The sequence below is a fragment of the Symphalangus syndactylus genome, chromosome 4, assembly GCF_028878055.3.
Source record: "Symphalangus syndactylus isolate Jambi chromosome 4, NHGRI_mSymSyn1-v2.1_pri, whole genome shotgun sequence".
In the NCBI taxonomy this organism is placed as follows: Eukaryota; Metazoa; Chordata; class Mammalia; order Primates; family Hylobatidae; genus Symphalangus; species Symphalangus syndactylus.
Window position 1 is genome coordinate 65,628,980 of NC_072426.2, and position 20,803 is coordinate 65,649,782.

The window sequence follows — 20,803 nt, forward strand, 5'->3', positions numbered from 1 at the left end:
GTTTTAGATTCTGCTAAGTTCACAATCTCATGTTGAAAAGAGGACATGTTAGTAATGACTCCGTCCCTTTATTCTCTTCACTGCTCCCCCACAAAATTTTAAATTCTTCAAATCTTTTGCTAATTGAGATTTTCATCTTGTGCAAACACAGGGCATTTTTGGCAGTTGGAGAACAAAGCAATCCAAGGTAAACAGCTCTAGGCTTTGGATTGGTGTGTAACAAATACGTGTGGCCCGCATGTCTTAGAAATGTAATTAAAGGAACGATTTAGTTATAGTCCATTTTTGAGGGGGGATGTGGTTTTGTGGAGTAACATGTCCTACACTATTCTACCAGAATTTGGAATTTTTCCATGAAGATGTACGGAAATCTGATGTTGAATATGAAAATGGCCTCCAAATGGAATTCCGAAAGGTGAGTTCATCAGATCTGGGTTCCAACCAATACCATGCACATTAATTACCTGCCTCTGCAGATCCATTGCTGATTAATGTGTGTGGTTTCCCTCCTCCGTTCTCCCTCTCAGGTTACCACAGGGGCTCTAAGACCTAGTGACCCTCCTAAGTGGGAAAGAGGAATGGAGAATAGTATTTCTGATGCATCATCAAGAACATCAGAATATAAAACTGAGATCATAATGAAGGAAAATTCCATATCCAATATGAGTTTACTCAGAGACAGTAGAAACTATTCCCAGAAAACTGTGCCTAAGGCCAATTTCAGTTTCTCTGGCATTAGTTCATTAGAAGATGAAATAAACAAAGGGTCTAAAATCTCGGGCCTGCAATACTCTGTCCCTGACACCGAGAACCAGAAGCTGAGTTACGGAAAGACAAAGGAGATGGAAAAGCAAAATACGGATAAGTGTCACATTTCCTCTCACACTAGATTAACAGAATCGAGTGTGCATGATCTTAAAACAGAAGATCAAGAGGTTATCATGACAGATTTTGGCCAAGTTGTTCTAAGACCCAAGGGGGCAAGGCATGCTAACGTGAACCCTAATGAGGATGGAGAATCAAGTTCAAGTTCTCCCACTGAAGAAAATGCAGCCACTGACAATATTGCCTTCATGATTACCAAAACCACTGTCCAGGTTCTTTCCAGTGGGGAGGTGCATGATATTGTTAGCCAAAAGGGAGAAGACATACAGACAGTTAATATCGATGCCAGGAAAGAGTTGACCCCCCGGCAAGAAGGGACTGACAATGAGGAGCCAGTCGTGTGCCTGGACAAGAAACCAGTGATCATCATTTTCGACGAGCCCATGGACATCCGGTCTGCATATAAGAGACTTTCAACTATCTTTGAGGAATGTGATGAGGAGTTAGAGAGAATGATGATGGAGGAAAAGATAGAGGAGGAGGAAGAGGAGGAAAATGGAGATTCTGTAGTCCAGGATCATGACACCTCCCAGATGTCTCATGAGAAGGTGGCCCCAGGCAATCTTAGAACTGGACAACAGGTGGAAACAAAGTCACAGCCACACTCCCTGGCCACAGAGACCAGAATCCCAGGAGGACAGGAAATGAACAGAATGGAGCTGAACAAGTTCAGCCACGTGGATTCTCCAAATTCGGAATGCAAGGGTGACTACGCGACCGATGACCAGTTTGAAAGCCCCAAGAAAAAGTTTAAATTCAAATTCCCTAAGAAGCAACTCGCCGCTCTCACTCAAGCCATTCGCACTGGAACTAAAACAGGGAAGAAGACTTTGCAAGTGGTAGTCTATGAAGAAGAGGAAGAGGATGGCACCCTGAAACAGCACAAAGAAGCCAAGCGCTTCGAAATCGCTAGGTCTCAACCTGAAGACACCCCTGAAAACATGGTGAGGAGGCAAGAGCAGCCCAGCATCGAGAGTACATCTCCGATTTCAAGAACTGATGAAATCAGAAAAAACACCTACAGAACATTGGATAGCCTGGAGCAGACCATTAAACAGCTCGAAAATACAATCAGTGAGATGAGTCCCAAAGCCCTAGTTGATACCTCATGTTCTTCCAACAGAGATTCTGTTGCAAGTTCATCCCACATAGCCCAAGAGGCCTCTCCCCGACCCTTGCTAGTTCCGGATGAAGGCCCCACTGCCCTAGAGCCCCCTACGTCGATACCTTCAGCTTCACGTAAGGTATCTTGGTCTGCTGGAAAATGAAAAGACCCAGCTGCTTTCCTAAATCTGCCATAATCACCATTAGCGAAAGGTGTCTTGTAACTTAATTGCTTTCTTTCAGGTGGCTTTTTTTTTTGTCTGTTCGCCATGAAACCCTTCTTTCATACTTTCTCCCTCACCTTCAAAACAACAACAACTAGGTATCTAACAGCTAATCAATTCTGTTTTTGCCTCTGTTGCTGATTGGTGTTGGGTAAACACAAGGCTGCTGGGTCAGCCATGTGCTGTTGAAATGGTTGCTCTGATACTCACATTAAAATCCGTTTGATCAGTAGTGAGCAGTTGATTCTGTTTGATTCTTCTGATTAACCCCAGTTGGTGTCTCCTAGATCTGTCCTGCATGTAGGGCTGTGGCTTCTCACCTTGAGCTTCTCTGCACATAGTGGGGCAGCCTCACGGATGACCTACTCACGCGCTTCTCCTTCTCTTCCCCCTCTCACTGATCCTTCCCACAGGGCTCCAGCGGGGCCCCACAGACGAGCAGGATGCCTGTCCCCATGAGTGCCAAGAACAGACCCGGAACCCTGGACAAACCCGGCAAGCAGTCCAAACTGCAGGATCCCCGCCAATACCGTCAGGTAGTTTTACCTTAAACCCAATTTTGGATGGACGCTATTTCAGTTAAGCAAGTCACTGACTTAGTTTATACCAAACATTGTGCTTTCTTTGTAAGATAACGGTTTACATAGGCATCCTGGATCTGGGGGCATGAAGAAAGTCTAAAAAAACCTTTGTTAAACTTTTTTACCACGCTTTTGCATGCTTGCAATAAAACATCTTTTACTTTGTGACTCCAAACTCCAAATTTTAACTGTTAACACACGGTGCCAGACCAGGTGGCTTTTCTTTGGTGAATGTAGTGTTTCATCTGAACACCTCGGGAAGCAGAGACAAACAAACCTGTGGTTGAACTGCCCTTAACGTCACCACTACTAACGTCTATGTTGACTGTACTGTGTTAGAAGCACATTAACGCTCCATCACAATGCCCGACCCCCACCCCAGTAATTATCCAGACGCATGGCCCACCTGGCACACAGGAAATGGTAGAGCTGGAATGATGGGACTCCTCTCACAAATGTATTCTTCCTTTCCTCCTTTCTTGTCCATCCTTTGCTATGTACATGGGGGGTTTCTACCAGGTCCAGTAGAGCACAACAAGACTTAGCTCAGGCCTTGAACTGTGTTTGGTTGGTTTTCTTTGATTGAATTATTCCCAGAAGGGCTGTGTTGCCAGGCCCTGTGGGTTGATCATGTGACCACCTTTCTGACAAAATGTCTCCCGCCATCTTTATTTGCAGGCTAATGGAAGTGCTAAGAAATCTGGTGGGGACTTTAAGCCTACTTCCCCCTCCTTACCTGCTTCTAAGATTCCAGCCCTTTCTCCCAGCTCTGGGAAAAGCAGTTCTCTGCCCTCTTCTAGTGGTGACAGCTCTAACCTCCCTAATCCACCTGCTACTAAACCATCGATTGCTTCTAACCCTCTCAGCCCCCAAACAGGACCACCTGCTCACTCTGCCTCCCTCATCCCTTCTGTCTCTAATGGCTCTTTGAAGTTTCAGAGCCTCACTCATACAGGTAAAGGTCACCATCTTTCATTCTCACTGCAGAGTCAAAATGGCCGAGCACCCCCTCCTTTGTCATTTTCCTCCTCCCCTCCTTCTCCCGCCTCCTCTGTCTCACTGAATCAAGGTGCCAAGGGCACCAGGACCATCCATACTCCCAGCCTCACCAGCTACAAGGCACAGAATGGAAGTTCAAGCAAAGCCACCCCATCCACAGCAAAAGAAACCTCTTAAAGGTCAAATCCTATTAGGCACAAGTCGGAGTTACATTTAAAAAAAAATTAACAGTCTACAACAACTGTTTTCACAAGAGAATGTAACATATTGCTGTATCGTTTGAGGCTTAATGCTAAGTATGTGCTAAATACGGGATTAATAGATTTCAGTAAAGCTCGTTCATTTTGTTTGGTTTTCTTTTTACCTAGTTGCTATAGTGTCTACTGTCTATACTCAATCCCTATAAAATGCAGTAAGCATGTGTTACAAAAAGAGGTTCTGGTGGGAGAGAAAGGTGCGTGTGAGACAGGAGAATTGTCTTAAGCATATAAAACATGTATGATTCCAGAATTTTAGTATGTTTTGTATAAAACTATTTTTCATTACGGAGACTAGAAGTGAACAGAGAATTACACAAGTGTGACTATACAAATTGTAAAACAGATACTATAATATTTCCTTTTATTTTAGTGTTATTTAGCTTTATTACAGATTTCTATTTTTGTCAAAACTTCATGGTTCCTTTCAAGATCTTTTTTGCCAAAACATTTTGATACTATAGCGTTGTACATTTGAAAGTAGTGTGCTAGACTATAAAACCAATGACCTTCTACATGAGCCCTACAGACAGGCATGTGTAGAAGGCAATTTATCAAACCTATTGCACTGCCATGAAAAGTATGTATAATAATTTGCTAGCCCAAGCAAGCTAGTTTTCTTTGCTTGCTTCTTTTCTTTCTTTTTTCCTTCCTTTTTTTTTTTTTTTTTTTTCTTTTTTAACATGTTGAGATTCTCTAGTTGTTTTCTTTGGCGTATCTAACCCCTTCTTTTGTTTTCTGAGACCTGGTAACCCACGCTCTTGCATTGTGGATTTTAAGATGTACACTCTGTACGGTTCTGTAAACCGAAAAACTTTTGTAAATATATAAATATACATAGACATTAAAATACTGTATGTGACAGCACATAGAGTAGTTTTCCCACACCAAAGTTAATTTTTATGCATGCTTTAAAAGTATATATCGGGACCGGCAGAAATGGAAGTATCCATACATTTTTAAAAAGCAACAAGTTTGCACAGCTAGAGTGTTTTTGTAAATAAATGTATTTGTATAACACAGTCATGTAATATACAGAACTATAAGCAGAGACTTTGCAAAACTAAATAAAGGGCTGCATGCTTATTATTTTTTGTACCTTGTCACTATAACTACTTCCTAGTCAAAGAACGAAATGTAACTGTTACCGAGTTAAATGGTTTTTCCACTTTGAGGGATGTAACCACATCCATTCAGAGGACACTACTTTTCTGAAAGCTCTGGGGTGACTAATGATGAGTTCCTAATAAATTAATTGCAAGTGTGGTGCCTTGGATGTGACCTGTTGGCTGGCTCTCTTCCCTGTGGCTTATCAAGGTGTGGATGACAGAAAGCAAACCTGGATACAAAGTTTCCACCCCCAGTTCCTGGAGAGGCTCTTATTATTTTCTCTCTTTTTAAAAAACTTCCAGTAGACGTAAAGTGGAAATAAAATGTCTTTATCACTCGGCTTTTTTTCTTGAGTCCTCAACTTAAAAAATTATTGTTGGCCTAGAGGGAAATATGCTAACATTACACCATGTGTTTTCATTTTTTAAAATGGGAAGAAGCCAGGCATGGTGGCTTATGCTTTGTAATCTCAGCCTTTTGGGAGGCTGAGGCAGGAGGATTGCTTGAGGCCAGGAGTTCCAGACCAGCCTGCACAATATAGTGAGACCCCATCTCTACCAAAAAAAAAAAAAAATTTAAGTTAGGTGGCCATGGTGGTGTGTGCCTGTAGTCCCAGCTACTCAGGAGGCTGAGGTAGGAGGATGGCTTGAGCCTGGGAGGTGGAGGCTGCAGTGAGCTATGATCACACCACTGCACTCCAGCCCGGATGACAGAGCAAGACCCTGTCTCAAAAAAAAAGAAAAAAAAGGTGTGGGGGAAGAACGTTAGTGAAAACAATACCAGGATTATGAATTAACCACAGGAACAATCTCAGGAAACTACTTAGATTTTTTACCTCAAAATGTTTCATTTGGTGATTTCATGTAAAAAGCAAATATTCTTGCAACTCAGTTGTTCAGTGTTCCTGAGTTTCAGGCTTACTTATTTTGGGATGCCTCCGCCAGAAATATTCATATCTCTGCTCATTATGTTAATGGCAGTCCCGTGTTTCAGGTGGCACTTAGGAAAGTATTTAGGGTCCAACATTTCACTCATGTCCCATAATCACCTTAAAGACATTATATTCGTTTATATATAAATATATCTCGTAGCTAATTCATGCCAATTTATTTGCTTCTGTTTATGGACAAGCTGAAAATTCTTTATAAGCAGCAAAACAGCAGGCGGTGGGCTCACTTTTTCAGCTTAGCTTCAGACTTCCCAGAGAGCTCTGGCAAGGTCACAGAGGTGATGATAATTTCAGCCAATGTCATGAAGGATGGGACATGTTCACCAGGTAAGGGAAAACTCCACACAGTCCCATCCACTGCCCTGAGATCTCACCCAGTGCTGCCTGCCTCTTCAGGAAACTGGAGGAGAAACTACTGTGATTGCAAAAACCAGAGTCAGATGTTGCAAAGACTTCCTATCACAGCACAGAGCCAGGACGTGCCTGTCTAAATTAGTGCAATATAGCTCCTGCCTCGGTACCCATTTTTGGGCCTGACCTAAGTTTTTTCTGAGACGGAGTCTCGCTCTGTCACCCAGGCTGGAGTTCAGTGGCACGATCTCAGCTCACTGCAACCTCTGCCTCCTGGATTCAAGCAATTCTCCTGCCTTAGCCTCCTGAGTAGCTGGGATTACAGGCGCCTGCCACCACACCCAGCTAATTTTTTGTATTTTTAGTAGCGGCGGGATTTCACCGTGTTAGCCAGGATGGTCTCGATCTCCTGACCTCGTGATCCGCCTGCCTCGGCCTCCCAAAGTGCTGGGATGACAGGTGTGAGCCACCGCGCCCGGCCAACCTAGTTGTTTGAAACCTTGTTGTACCCCGCCCTCTCTGGCCTCATTAAAACTTCCCCTCCCGGTGTGGTTGTTTGAAAAACACAGCCCAGGCTGCTTCCTCATCCCACCAACCGAAAACCCAACATGCCCCACACCTGCGGGCCCGTGGCAAATCCTGATGATTAACACCAGAGTCGTGTCAATAAGCCTCCCCTGCACACGTGTTTTCTTGAAACTAAACAATCCACGACCCTCATGGGAAAGCCTAAGGGGTAACGCCCCTGGACCCTGATAGAAGCATAGCCCCTCAGGCTTGCTCACTCTCACTTGCTCCCCACCTCTTGGTTGAGCTCTGCTGCTGCTGCCTCCAGACCTCTCATGAAGGCCCCCCCGCCACCCTCTCTGGAATCTGTAAGTAAGATATTTCCTCTGTTTGATGCATTTTGGTTTCACCTCCTCATTGTGCCTTAGCTGACCAACACACCCAAACCTAACTACACCCCACCCCATCAGGGCTTCCCTAAAGAGGGGCTGTCTCGGCTTATGGCCACTCTCGACAGGGAAACCTCAAGAACAAGTTAGAAACTGTAACAATAAAAACTCACCATAGCACCTCGTTTCTTTGAACATCTACAGTGAATGATGTTGGGTAGGATGAGCTGAGCTCTTGGGTTTTCAGATTTTGCTAAACTACATTTAACAGACAGTTAAGACAGTCTCTCTCTGTTTTTTTTTTCTTTTAAGAGACAAGGTCTTGCTCTGTCCCCGCCAGGCTGGAGTGCAGTGGTACAATTATACCTCACTGCAGCCTCAAACTCTGGGGCTCAAGCGATTCTCTTGCTTCGGCCTCTGGAGTAGCTGGGATTATAAGCATGCACCACCACACCTGCCTATCTTTTAAGTTCACCATTCAGTTATTCACCGTATCCAAAAAGATTCTTAGAAATAAACCATGTGGCTTCTCAGGTTTATTCAACAATCAGTCCATCCAGCCCTCACTGAGCATCTTCTGCACGTAGGATGGGATGGGGGAGGCATCTGGCCATGGCATCAGTGCTGCTTTCTGGTTGTGCCACCTTGGGCGTGTTTTGGCTTCTTCACCTGTTCATGGAGAATAATAGCACCTACTAAAAAGGATCACTGGGAGGATTAAATACAATGTATACAAAATTCTGAAGACAGAGTCGAATATACGGAGCACTCAAAAGTTAATGAGGGCCGGGTGCGGTGGCTCATGCCTATAATCCTAGCACTTTGGGAGGCCAAGGCAGGTGGATCACCTGAGGTCAGGAGTTCAAGACTAGCCTGGCCAACATGGTGAAACCCCTTCTCTATTAAAATACAAAAAAATTAGCTGAGCGTGGTGGCACACATCTGTATTTCCACATATTCAGGAGGCTGAGGCAGGAGAATCGCTTGAACCCGGGAGGCTGAGGTTACAGTGAGCCGAGATTGTGCCACTGCACTCCAGCCTGGGCAACAAGTAAGGCTTTGTCTAAAAAACAAAAAAAGTTGGTGATGATGATTATTACTGCTGCGGTGACAATTGGGACACTGTTCTGCCCTTAAGAGGCATCAGTCTAGATGGGGAAAGCGTGGCACACATACCAGGGAGATCAAGTCACAGTTGATGCAGGTGGGGGAGTACGAGCAGTCCTGGCAATTGGCTGCAGGAGTGCAGAGCACAGCTTGTCTGGTGCTTCACAGAGGTGGTGGCACCTGGCACTGACAGGTATAATACAGGACTTATGATAGTGTTACAGCATTTTTAAAGAAGCTGGTTTTCTTTTAATGCTACTCGTGACTGGATTTTTTTCCAAAGTAAAATAGACATTTACACAGATGGAGAAAAGCCAAGGCCCTGGGAATCATGGCTCAGAACTGTGGTTCTTTCGTGAAGTCACATTTGCAGGCTTGGCAGAAGGTGCTCCCAGGTCACCCCAACGCATATTCCCCAGATGATGCTCATTCCTGGGCTTGAGTGCCAGGGGCCAGACCCATGGGGTAAAAGGGACACATCCACTGGGTGCTGAGAGCAGGTCTCACCACTCCCCTCCCCGCAGGCCACATTTAAAACATAAACCTGGGCCTCTTCCTGAATGCCCCACCTTGTAATTCTAGCTAAGGTCCTCCCCACCTCCAAGGCTCAGTAAATGCAAAGGCATTTCAGAGCAACCTGGATATTTTTTGGAGGAAGTAGAGGAATGACAGCTGCTTCAACTGAAAATTCAAAAGGTAATTTTGCAAAAGAAGCTATTGTCCAGGAAAACATACCCCTGGCATTGGGCAACCACTCATTCCTTGATCTATGCTCCTAAGAAGGTAATGTCCGAAAGAATAACCCCAAAAGCACCTCTGAGAAGAGAACCCCAGGCCCTCCCAAGGTGCATGTCCATCTAGCTCCAAGTCAGGTGCCCACCTTAGAAGCAAATGTTCGCCCTGATGGAACCAGAAAGGTTAAGTTATGCTCACCAATCTCTGCCAAGAAGGCAGGAGAGCTTACAGTGCATGCCTTCGATTTGCACAAAATGCTTAATATTTTAATTGCCCAACGTATTGGATGGTCCTTAATCCTTGTGTCTGTGAACACATCAGCAATAACTGCCATCTGTTGCCTATTATGGGCCACGTAGAATGCTAAGCTGTTTCGCATCTATTGTCTTTTAATCCTCACAAACACTGAAAAAGTTCCTGTCATTTAGCCCTCCCCACTTCACTGCAGGACACTGAGAACAGGCAAGAGGTGACAAGTGCAGCATGCACCTCTGGGCACTCACCATCCTGCTTACAGTGGGGGCTGCTCAGGTTGCCCCTTTGAAAGAAGGTGGCTTTAAGGGGAGGTTTTTCATTCCTGGATCAAACGAATGAGCACAATGCAGAAAATTACCCATTTATGGGATTATTAGATTGCAAATTTTGGTTGCCTCACCTTCAAAAGATGCGTAGGTACGCCTTCCACTTACAGGGCTAATGTTCTCATCTAGTACTATTGTTGGAAAGGCAGTCAATCTGGATTGGAACCTGGGATAGGGACTCCTCTTCCCCTAAGCTCCAGGTGGTCAACTACAACTCTAGGGCCCTGGGCTGGGACTGCAGGGAAGGCTTCACCTGCCAGAAAGACCACACCCCAGACAAGCCAAGCCCAGCGTAGGTCCTACCGGTACCAGGCCCCACCTCCTCCTGGCCTTGCCACACCCCTCCAGGTAATGCCTCATCCTGCCCCAGCTAAACCACGCCCCACCTTTCTGGTCACACCCCTGGAGGCCTCACCACGCCCCTCCTGCTGGTGCCTTCGGGAACTTCAGCTGCTGGAGACCAGGGTAAGCGGCCCCCAAGTGCCTCCTAAAAGGGTTTTCTCGAAGTTTGGCTTCTCGGCAGGGACTCGTGAGTAGGCACCTCAGCCTCTCAGAGTGATCCTTTGAAATTCAAGGATAAGTCTCAATTCCAATAGATCCAAGCCCCCTTTTAGTTACAAATGTTTTGTACGAGATGAAATTCCTTATGACATCTCCTACCTACTCGCCTAGTTTCAAAAACAAAATATAATGTCCTGGTGGCACTATAACAAAGTTATCATTATTTCCATGCCAGCATGCACCCATCAGCAGAATTCACGTTCAGAGATGAGTCGCACCGGGGACTCGAATGCTGTGAATGGCTGGTAATGTTATTTTTCCCAAATAGCTAATGACTTTGTTTAAAGCTTTGAACAAAGCAGAATACGACTCTCCCTCACTTTACACGTTCCTGAAAAATTTTATTTTATATTTTGAGGCTGCAAAAATGTTTAAATATAAAATAAAATTGGCCTCTACACTCGGATCATTTTTCCTTATGCAGATGTCCAGTGGGATGTGACCAGGTTGTGCTGGGGGTGGGGCACAGTTTTTCCTGGGCAGCTGACCGTAGGACATCCTGAATCAGCATCCCTGACCCCTACACACTAAATGCCAGTTTTGCCTCCAACATTGGGACAACTAGAAAACTCCACAAATACCCAAAACTGCCTCTCAAGGGTGGCATTGCTGTGACTCAGAACCACTGGCACAGAATAATGAACAGGGGCCTCACTGTTGAGTCGGGACAAACCCTGAGGGCATAAGGACCCAACAGGGAGCCTCGAAAGTACGCAGCCCAGTGACTCCTCCCTGTGTAAGAACAGCCCTTAGGGACACATGGAGAGCCAGGGGTGCCTCAGTGACCTGCCACTCCCAGGGGACTTTCAGGAAGCCCATACTGGTATTAGCATTTCTGTTCTTTTCCTTCATGCCTGGACGACCAAATGATTAACCAGGAAAGGGCCAGGTGAGGTGGCTCATGCCTGTAATCCCAGCACTTTGGGCGGCTGAGGCAGGTGGATCACCTGAGGTCAAGAATTCGAGACCAGCCTGCCCAACATGGCAAAGCCCCATCTCTACTGAAAATACAAATATTATCAGGGTGTGGTGCTGCGTTCCTGTAGTCCCAACTAGGGAGGCTGAGGTAGGCGACTCACTTGAACCAGGGAGGCGGGGGTTGCAGTGAGCCAAGATCATGCCACTACATTACAGCCTGGGTGATAGAGTGAGACTCCATCTCAATTAAAAACAAACAAAAAACAACATGAAAGGAACCCAATCTCTAAGCAATTGGCAGGAAGGAAGGAAGACAGCATCCTGGAACGATGAGTGGGAATGGATGTCTTAGGGTGGAGTGCTGGAGCCCTGGGCTTAGCATGATGGAACTTGGTACCTGGGACTTAGAACCAGGGCCCTAGCCCGCCACAGACACCATCTCCTTTCTGACTTAAACATGAAAACCTCGGGAACAGGTGGTGATGAGTGGGGGACACCCCCGCAGGGGAAGAACCCAAGAAAGCTGGACCCTGTACTGGGGATAGGCTCAGCTGATGTTACCAGCTTCTCAAACCCATCTGCACGTTGCAATCCTCAAAAAAGCTTTCAAAATGCTGCCGCCTGGGCCCTGCCGACAGATTCTCATTCAAGTGCTCAGAGGTGCTGCATCAGCAAAGGGAGGCTTTTGAAATACCCCCAGGTGATTCTAATGGGAAGCCAAGGCTGAGAACCACAGTGTCAAGCTAGAAAACTGGAGGCCCAGGCGTAGCGAGAAGATGCTGTTCCTTAAAAATAAAGGTGGCTGTTACCAACTACAGGAGATCCACACTTGAAAAAGTACAGCTCAGCCACCACTTCTGGATTTTTAAAAAAACTTTCCAACTTTTTAAAAGAAATAGTTGAAATGTATGGACTTCATTTTTGTCCTCTAGATAGTGTCAGTTGGGGCATTTTAGAGTTTGGCTTTGCATTTTGATACTTCCAAACTGCAGGGAACTTCCAGCGTTGGCTAAGTCTGGAGCTTGTTTTATTTTCCAGGAGCTAATGTGTATATACAAGTGCCCTTGAACTTGGAGTAATTTAGGGATTAGATTTCAAGAAAGTACAGACGTAGCCCTTTCCTTAGCCTCTGGAAATTCTAGTAGTCCCGAAAATGGTTCCTAATACTTGGCTGAATGAGACATTTCATGCACATTTGTTACAGAGGTCCTATTAATAATGCATATCATTTTAGTGATGTATTTCAAATGTTCCTCCAGGCTTCTATTGGACATAGTGTCAATAGGTAAAGCCAAAAATCAGAAGTGCAGAGCCACTCCTTGAAGGAGAGAGATTCCAGGAGGGTGGCTCATGCAGCTATGATTTGGGATCCTAGGATAGGGCAGGAGAGTGAGGAAACGGATACTCGTGGTCCCAGCAGAGGAACCCTGGGCAGGAGAGAGCCCATCCCAGACTTCAGCCTTGCGAGGCAGGACCCCGGAGGGTGGCGTGGAGGTTCCCTGCCCATCAGGTTAAAAACATAAGCAGCACCAGGCCCAAATCAACAGGTCCCCTCGACTCTCCAATTGCCCTCAGTGTGTCCCTCCCTGCTCAGAGGTTTTGTACTTTCAGTGAGACCCTCCCCAACACCACCAACATCCACCCTGCACGTAATCCTGCCCATCAGCATGTAGACAGGTTGCTTCTGCTGCTTCATCACCCTCAGCCCTTCCTCAGTTTCTCTATGTTGTATGCATGCCTGGTCTTCACCCCCTGCTTCTCCCACTTCTCCTGGTTCTTGAATCACCGTGAAATGACTACCTCTAGTGTTACTTACATCTCCGTATCTCCATACCTGGGACACATTTTTATTCCTTGTCTTTGGCTTTATTTAAAGCCTTTACCTACAAGTATTCTATATGAAACAAATGAGATGATAGCCCCTTTCTATGGAAGAAGGACAGTAGGGACCAACCTTGCATCATTACCAGTCAACACACCTCTGCCGGGCAACACGAACACAGATGATCCCCAATGTTAGGAAGCGACAGTCGAGCCCTCCTGTCTGCAGAAGACATTAAGTCCTTCTCTGCAGCATGTTGGTTGGATCACACTTTGAGCCAGCATTAAAAGTGGTATTCAGGACTGCTCCTTAAAGAGATTGGATCTAAGATAGTACATTAGACAGATTTAGGATTGCAGATGGATTAGAGATTGTATTAGTCCATTCTGGAATTGCTAAAGAACTGCCTGAGACTGGGTAGTTTACAAAGAAAAGGTTTCATTGACTCACAGTTCCACAGCCTGTACAGGAGGCATGGCTAGGGAGGCCTCAGGAAACTTACAATCACGGCAGAAGGCGAAGGGGAAGCAGGCACGTCATATGTTGTAGGAGCAGGAAGAAGGGAAAGCAAAGGGGGAGGTGCTACATACTTTTAAACAACCAAATCTCATGAGAATTCTATCATGAGAGAACACTGGGGGGTGGTGCTAAACCATTAGAAACCACCCCTGTGATCCAGTCACCTCCCACCAGGCCCACCTCTGACACGGGATTACAATTCAACATGAGATTTGGGTGGGGACACAGAGCCAAACCATATCGGAGACCTAAGATTTCTTAGATCTGTAAGGAAGCCAGAATTTGTCTCTGACCTGTTTGGTCTCCTCCCTTGAGTGTTACCCCCTTTGTGGTTTTGCCCTCATCTGACCACACACACCAGGGTCTGAGTCTGGGGCCTTGGCCTCCTCCTTCCTCATATCCCTGCTGTCCTCTGGGCTGGAAAAGGAGGTCTCTACTCCTTTCTGAGAAGTGCTTTTTTTCACCTGACATCGACTCTAGGAAGCTAAGCCAAGAAGGTGTATTTGATTCTCAAACAGTTGGCTAACTTACTTGGAAATGGAGTCAGGGAAGAAGATGTTCAGGAATAACTAGATGATTGTACAGTTACTGCAGTTGCACATTCTTCAGTCTCACAAAATGAATAAAATCCATTGCACAGCAGAAGTTGCCCTGCCAGGCCTAGCACACTTTCCCCATCCTGCAAAAAGAATGTCCGCTCGCTGAGTGACTCCAGAGAAAGGGCCCCTGACCTCCTCCTGCCCCTTCTGTCTAAAATCCCTCTAAGGAGACACTCCCAAGGTAAAGCGCGGCATCCCTGCCCCACGGAATCTGGCATCTCCCTATCTTTCAGTGGGCGCCTCACCCACCTGCCCCCTAGCTCCCTCTGGCCCAGCCACACTGTTCTCTGGTCTGCTGCTCCTCAAGCCCCAGCCACAAGCTGCTTCCTGTGCCCGGAATGTTCACCCCACGTCCTCCTCATCCTTCTGATCTCAGCCCACACGCTGCTCATTCCAGGAAACCTGGATCTCGCAGTGCCCTCTATGAGTTCACCCTCCTTCACAGCACTTAGTGGAGACTAAAGTAGACAGTGGGGGTGAGTGGTGGTCAGTAAATTATTAAGTGCAGGAATCAATGTCTGTATTATACACAGAGGACCCCAAGGCAGGACCTGCCAAAAATCAGGAAGGTTCACATTCTTCTGTAGGGTGCAGGCTGGGGGACGAGGCATGGGGGGCACGTAGTTCCTACTGTTCATGCCATCCACATTTAACACTATTTACGACTTGAGATTGAAGGCTCCTTTAAGAGGCTACAGCATCTCAGGAAAATATTGTTCACCTGCTGCCATCTGGTGGTCACCTGAAACTTCTGCACCTCGTTGAATTTCTCAACTTGCTTTATCTCAGTTTTTGCTGAGGCTATATTACATAGTTTCAAATAGCTAGAAGGAGGGTTTTTTTTTTTTTTTTCTAGATAGAGTCTTGCTCTGTCGCCCAGGCTGGAGTGCAATGGCGTGATCTCAGCTCATTGCAACCTACGCCACCCGAGTTCAAGCTATTCTTTTGCCTCAGCCTTCGGAGTAGCTGGGATTACAGGCATCCGCCACCACGCCAGGCTAATTTTTTCTATTTTTAGTAGAGAGGGTGTTTCACTATGTTGGCCAGGCTGGTCTGGAACTTGTGACATCATGATCACCTTGGCCTCCCAAAGTGCTGAGATTACAGGCGTGAGCCACCGCGCCCGGCCAGAAGGAGGATATTGGACGCTCCTAACACAAATGAGAAATGTTGAGGATGATGGATATGTTAATTATCCGGATCTAATCACTATACCATATATATATATATATATATATATATATATATATATATATATATATATCCACCCCTATGTACCCCATGAGTATATATAATTATTATTTGCCAATTAAAAATTTTTAAATGTACAATGTACCAGCCATATGCAGCCGTAGCCCCGGATGAAAATGTGAGGTGGTTGGCATTTGTCCTCAGTTTGGGGCTTCTTTTCAGAACTCCTCTGTGCCTTCCATCGTTTCTATCTTTGGGGGAAGTGATAAACTGAGATACCAGAAAACTGATGTTCCTTTCCAAGCCTGTTAGGGCAATAGGAAGAGGGCAACAATTTAATCAAAGGATCAAGTGTCCAGTGGTGGAATACCAAATGTCAGAGGGCAGATCCAAAGTAGAATCTTCTGGGAATTCAAACTCCATGGGGCAGGAAGGGGAATCCCTGGGAGGCGGTCTGCTAACCATGAGTTTGCTGTTCTTTCATTTCCACATGTGGAATTTCTGGAGGAAGTCTTGCTGTCCACCGCAGGGCTGAAGGAGCTAGAAGCTGTAAGTGTGTGGATTAAAAAGTATGTGGATTAAAAAGCACTATTTGGGAGGTCAAGGCAGGAGGATCACTTGAGCACAGAAGTTTGAGACCAGCCTGAACAACGTAGTGAGACATTTTCTCTATTAAAAAAAACAATTAATGGTGGTGTGTGCCTGTAGTCCCAGTTACTCAGGAGGCTGAGGCTGGAGGATCACTTGAGCCCAGAAAGTGGAGGCTATGGTGAGCCCTGATCGCACCACTGCACGCCAGCCTGGGCAACAGAGTGAGACCCTGTCTCTAAAGGAAAAGAAAAGTATGAACTGGGGAAGGTCCTTACCTTACTAACCAAAGCAATGGTTCAATTCAGAAAAGGTAGTTAGGAGCAGATGATGGTGTATTTTCCCAAAATCTGAACAAATGTCGGCAGCAGAGCCTACTGGATGTGTTCCATCTCTTAGCTTGCACATTGTGTTTCTAGTTGAGCACCTATGACTGCATTAAATTCTGAGCAGCAGCTGCCCATGGTTCACTTGATAAAGGCTGTCACCAAAAGTCCCTGAGCCTCTTCCACCTGTGCAAAAGCTAAGCCACGTAGCCACTGTTCTATACTTGTGCAATTGCTATTTTGGACTCAAAGACAAATTTTTTTTTGTATATATATATATATATAGAGTATATATATTGTGTATATATATATATTGTGTATATATATAGTATATATATACACAATATATATACTATATATACTATATATATAATATATATAGTATATATAAATATATAGTATATATATACAATATATAGTATATATACACAATATATAGTATATATATACAATATATTGTGTATATATACTATATATTGTATATATATAGTATATATTGTATATATAGTAGATATATTGTATATATAGTAGATATAGTATATATCTACTATATATTGTGTATATATAGTAGATATAGTATATATCTACTATATATTGTGTATATATAGTAGATATAGTATATATCTACTATATATTGTGTATATATAGTAGATATAGTATATATCTACTATATATTGTGTATATATAGTAGATATAGTATATATCTACTATATATTGTGTATATATAGTAGATATAGTATATATCTACTATATATTGTGTATATATAGTAGATATAGTATATATCTACTATATATTGTGTATATATAGTAGATATAGTATATATCTACTATATATTGTGTATATATAGTAGATATAGTATATATCTACTATATATTGTGTATATATAGTAGATATAGTATATATCTACTATATATTGTGTATATATAGTAGATATAGTATATATCTACTATATATTGTGTATATATAGTAGATATAGTATATATACTATATATAGTGTATATATAGTAGATATTGTATATATATACTATATATAGTGTATATATAGTAGATATTGTATATATATACTATATATTGTGTATATATAGTATATATATACAATATCTACTATATATACTGTATACATATACAATATATAGACTATATATACAATATATAGTCTATATATGCAATATATAGACTATATATACAATATATAGTCTATATATATACAATATATAGACTATATATACAATATATAGTCTATATATATACAATATATAGACTATATATACAATATATAGTCTATATATATACAATATATAGACTATATATACAATATATAGTCTATATATATACAATATATAGACTATATATACAATATAGTCTATATATATACAATATATAGTCTATATATATACAATATATAGTCTATATATATACAATATATAGTCTATATATACTATATATACAATATATAGTCTATATATATACAATATATAGACTATATATACAATATATAGTCTATATATATACAATATATAGACTATATATACAATATATAGTCTATATATATACAATATATAGACTATATATACAATATATAGTCTATATATATACAATATATAGACTATATATACAATATATAGTCTATATATATACAATATATAGACTATATATACAATATATAGTCTATATATATACAATATATAGACTATATATACAATATATAGTCTATATATATACAATATATAGACTATATATACAATATATAGTCTATATATATACAATATATATTGTATATATACTATATATACAATATATAGACTATATATACAATATATAGACTATATATACAATATATAGACTATATATACAACATATAGACTATATATACAATATATAGTCTATATATACTGTATATATACAATATATATACTATATATACAGCATATATAGTATATATTGTGTATATATATACTATATATGCTGTATATATAGTATATATACAATATATATAGTATATATATACAATGTATACTATATATACTATATATACAATATATATACAATATATATAGTATATATATACAATATATATACAATATATATAGTATATATATACAATATATATACAATATATATAGTATATATATACAATATATACTATATATACTATATATATTGTATATATATACTGTATATATATACTGTATATATAAAATAAAATATATATAAAATGTATATATATAAAATATATATATCCCTGTCCCTGTCACATTTCCAGCTGTTCGATTCGACAGACAATTCCAGGTGCATTTAAATAAAATCTGAAACTTTTTCTAGGGCCTGCAGGCTCTGTCAATATCTCCAGCTTCACCTCCTGCTATTCCACAGTAAAATTTTGCCTGATGAATACGCAAAGACATTACCTGTGGATCACTAACTCTCAGCTTGTGTGTAACCCTTATTCTCCCCCAATGCCATAGTATGGTTGTGGGAGCTATGTAGAATTTTCTTTCCTCTCTCTTTTTTTTTTAGAGACAGGGTCTTGTTCTATCAACCGGGCTAGAGTGCAGTAGAATGACCATAGCTTACTGCAGCCTCAAACTCCTGTACTCAAGTGATCTTCCTGCCTCAGCCTCCCAAGTAGCTGGGACTATACAGGCACACTAAGTTTTATTATTATTATTTGTAGAGACAGGGTCTCACTATGTTTCCCAGGCTGGTCTCGGATTCCTGGGGTCAAGCAGTCTTCCCTCCTCAGCCTCTCAAAGTGCTGGGATTACAGACATGAGCCACCGCATGCAGCCCTGGAATTTTCATCTCTAACAGACAGCCACATGCTACCAAAGAAGGTAGCGCTGCTTGGGGGTCTGTTTGAATTTCTACTGTCAGTTCTTCCCAAGTCCAGGCTCTCAGACATTGGCACTATGTGAAGGCCTGGGCCTGGGGTGGTGTTATTTCAGATGTGCTCTGAGTTCTCTGCGGCCTCTGTTGACTTCCCCCAGCCGAACTGATGCCTCCAACTTCTGGAGACCACAGCTCTACCTTGGAGGTTCTTAACCTGATGTGATTTTGCATCCCCCACCACCCCCAGGGGGCATTTTGACAGTGTCTGAGATGTTTTTGGTTGTCGCAGCTAGAGTGATGGTGTGCTACCAATATCTAGTCCATAGAGCCCAGAGGTGCTGCAGGGCAGCCCCCCACCACCACAATAGGGAATGATCTGGCTCAATGTATCAGGTGTGCCCAGGCTGAGCAGCTCTGCCTTAATTCCACACCTTATTTGTTGGGTGTTTGTATCTCTTTCACTCAGATCCCTGTGAGGACAGGGATGGGGTTTGACCACTTCTGTTCTTGGCCTATGGAAGATGCCAGTGAGTGAGTAGGTGGTGTCATGTTTTATACTCAAAAGCCATTCTCTTTTAAAGAAATCTTACACTGGCAGCTGATTCTGACATAGGGTGGCCTCAGTAGGGGAAAAGGGAAATGGAGCATCCCATTCCTCATTTGCAAGTGGCCACCTTTCTCTCTTTTCCCTGCCTCTTTTCCTCCCTCTTTTCCCTCCCTCTTTTCTGCTCGCACGTTTCGCCTCTGCAAACTTTTGCCCTTCCATGTTTGCTTTAATATAAGTTGCTCTGTTACAAGCAGGGTCAAAATTTCAGCCATCACAGGGTGCAGAGTCCTGTCCTCACATCCCAGTACTCAGAATGGGAATAGGAGGCAAACCCATGGCTCTTCACTATAGCCACTGTGAGAATTAACTGTGGGCTTTAAAAGCTCATCGGCCCGTGGTGAGAAGTTGCCCAGGATTCTGAAGCTCAGCTGGGATGGGGAGCTGTTGGGGTGACAAGGGGCTGCTCTGCACACCTCTGCCTGGCTTGCAGTGGGACAACAGCATCAGGCTGGAGCAAGTGGCCCAAGGAAAGAGGTCTCAAACCTACCAGGGTCATGGCCCCTTGGAGAATCAACTGAAAGCAATGGGCGCTCTCCTGAGGCCTGTTCACAGTTTTGACCATATTCCAGCTCCCTGAGCTGAGAATCCCTGATTTTTGTTTCTAAGTGGCCCCCCAAATTTGGGAGTAGATGGCATCAGGGGAGACAGTGGAGAGCCAGTAGCTTGCCTCCTCCTGCATCCCCAGAAGGGCTCCTGCCTGCTGTGTGCTCATGTCTCTTCCTTCCCACCACCTATTAGTGTGCACTGACCTTGGAAGAAAATCAGGGCAGCCCTCAGCCTCCCCACTGGTTGCTCTATCTTAACAGGATCAGGATTACTAGTTCCAAGACGACCCAGATGATAAGTTACTGTGAAGACAGACTTCCATATGACTGACTTAGTTGTATTTTTTTATTTTTTTTAAATACTCAGTGGTTACTTTGATTAGAAGGAATATCTTGTGTGTATCCTAGGTCCCAAACATGCATAAGTCAGTTTTCTCATGTGCAAATATACCTTTCAGGTTATTTACCTGTTTTTAAAGAATGACAGTTGCTGTGAACAAAATGTTTGTCTCCCTCAA

General features: G+C 43.1%; 1 protein-coding gene across 26 annotated transcripts in view; it reads left to right on the forward strand.

The window, feature by feature from the left end:
- KIAA1217 (KIAA1217 ortholog) overlaps positions 1 to 5,500 on the forward strand; it is an 888,358-nt gene extending 882,858 nt beyond the window's left edge. For 13 of the 26 annotated variants that reach the window (XM_055274883.2, XM_063637259.1, XM_055274879.2 and 10 more), the window contains 4 exons: positions 338 to 415; positions 528 to 2,129; positions 2,627 to 2,749; positions 3,473 to 5,500. In XM_055274883.2, coding sequence (XP_055130858.1) covers positions 338 to 415; positions 528 to 2,129; positions 2,627 to 2,749; positions 3,473 to 3,970 — 2,301 coding nt within the window. In that variant the 3' untranslated portion in view covers positions 3,971 to 5,500. Of the gene's footprint in view, positions 1 to 337; positions 416 to 527; positions 2,130 to 2,626 lie in introns of all 26 variants that reach the window. The other 13 variants (XM_055274887.2, XM_055274888.2, XM_055274889.2 and 10 more) reach the window with 5 other exon arrangements.
- The last annotated feature ends 15,303 nt before the right edge of the window (positions 5,501 to 20,803 follow it).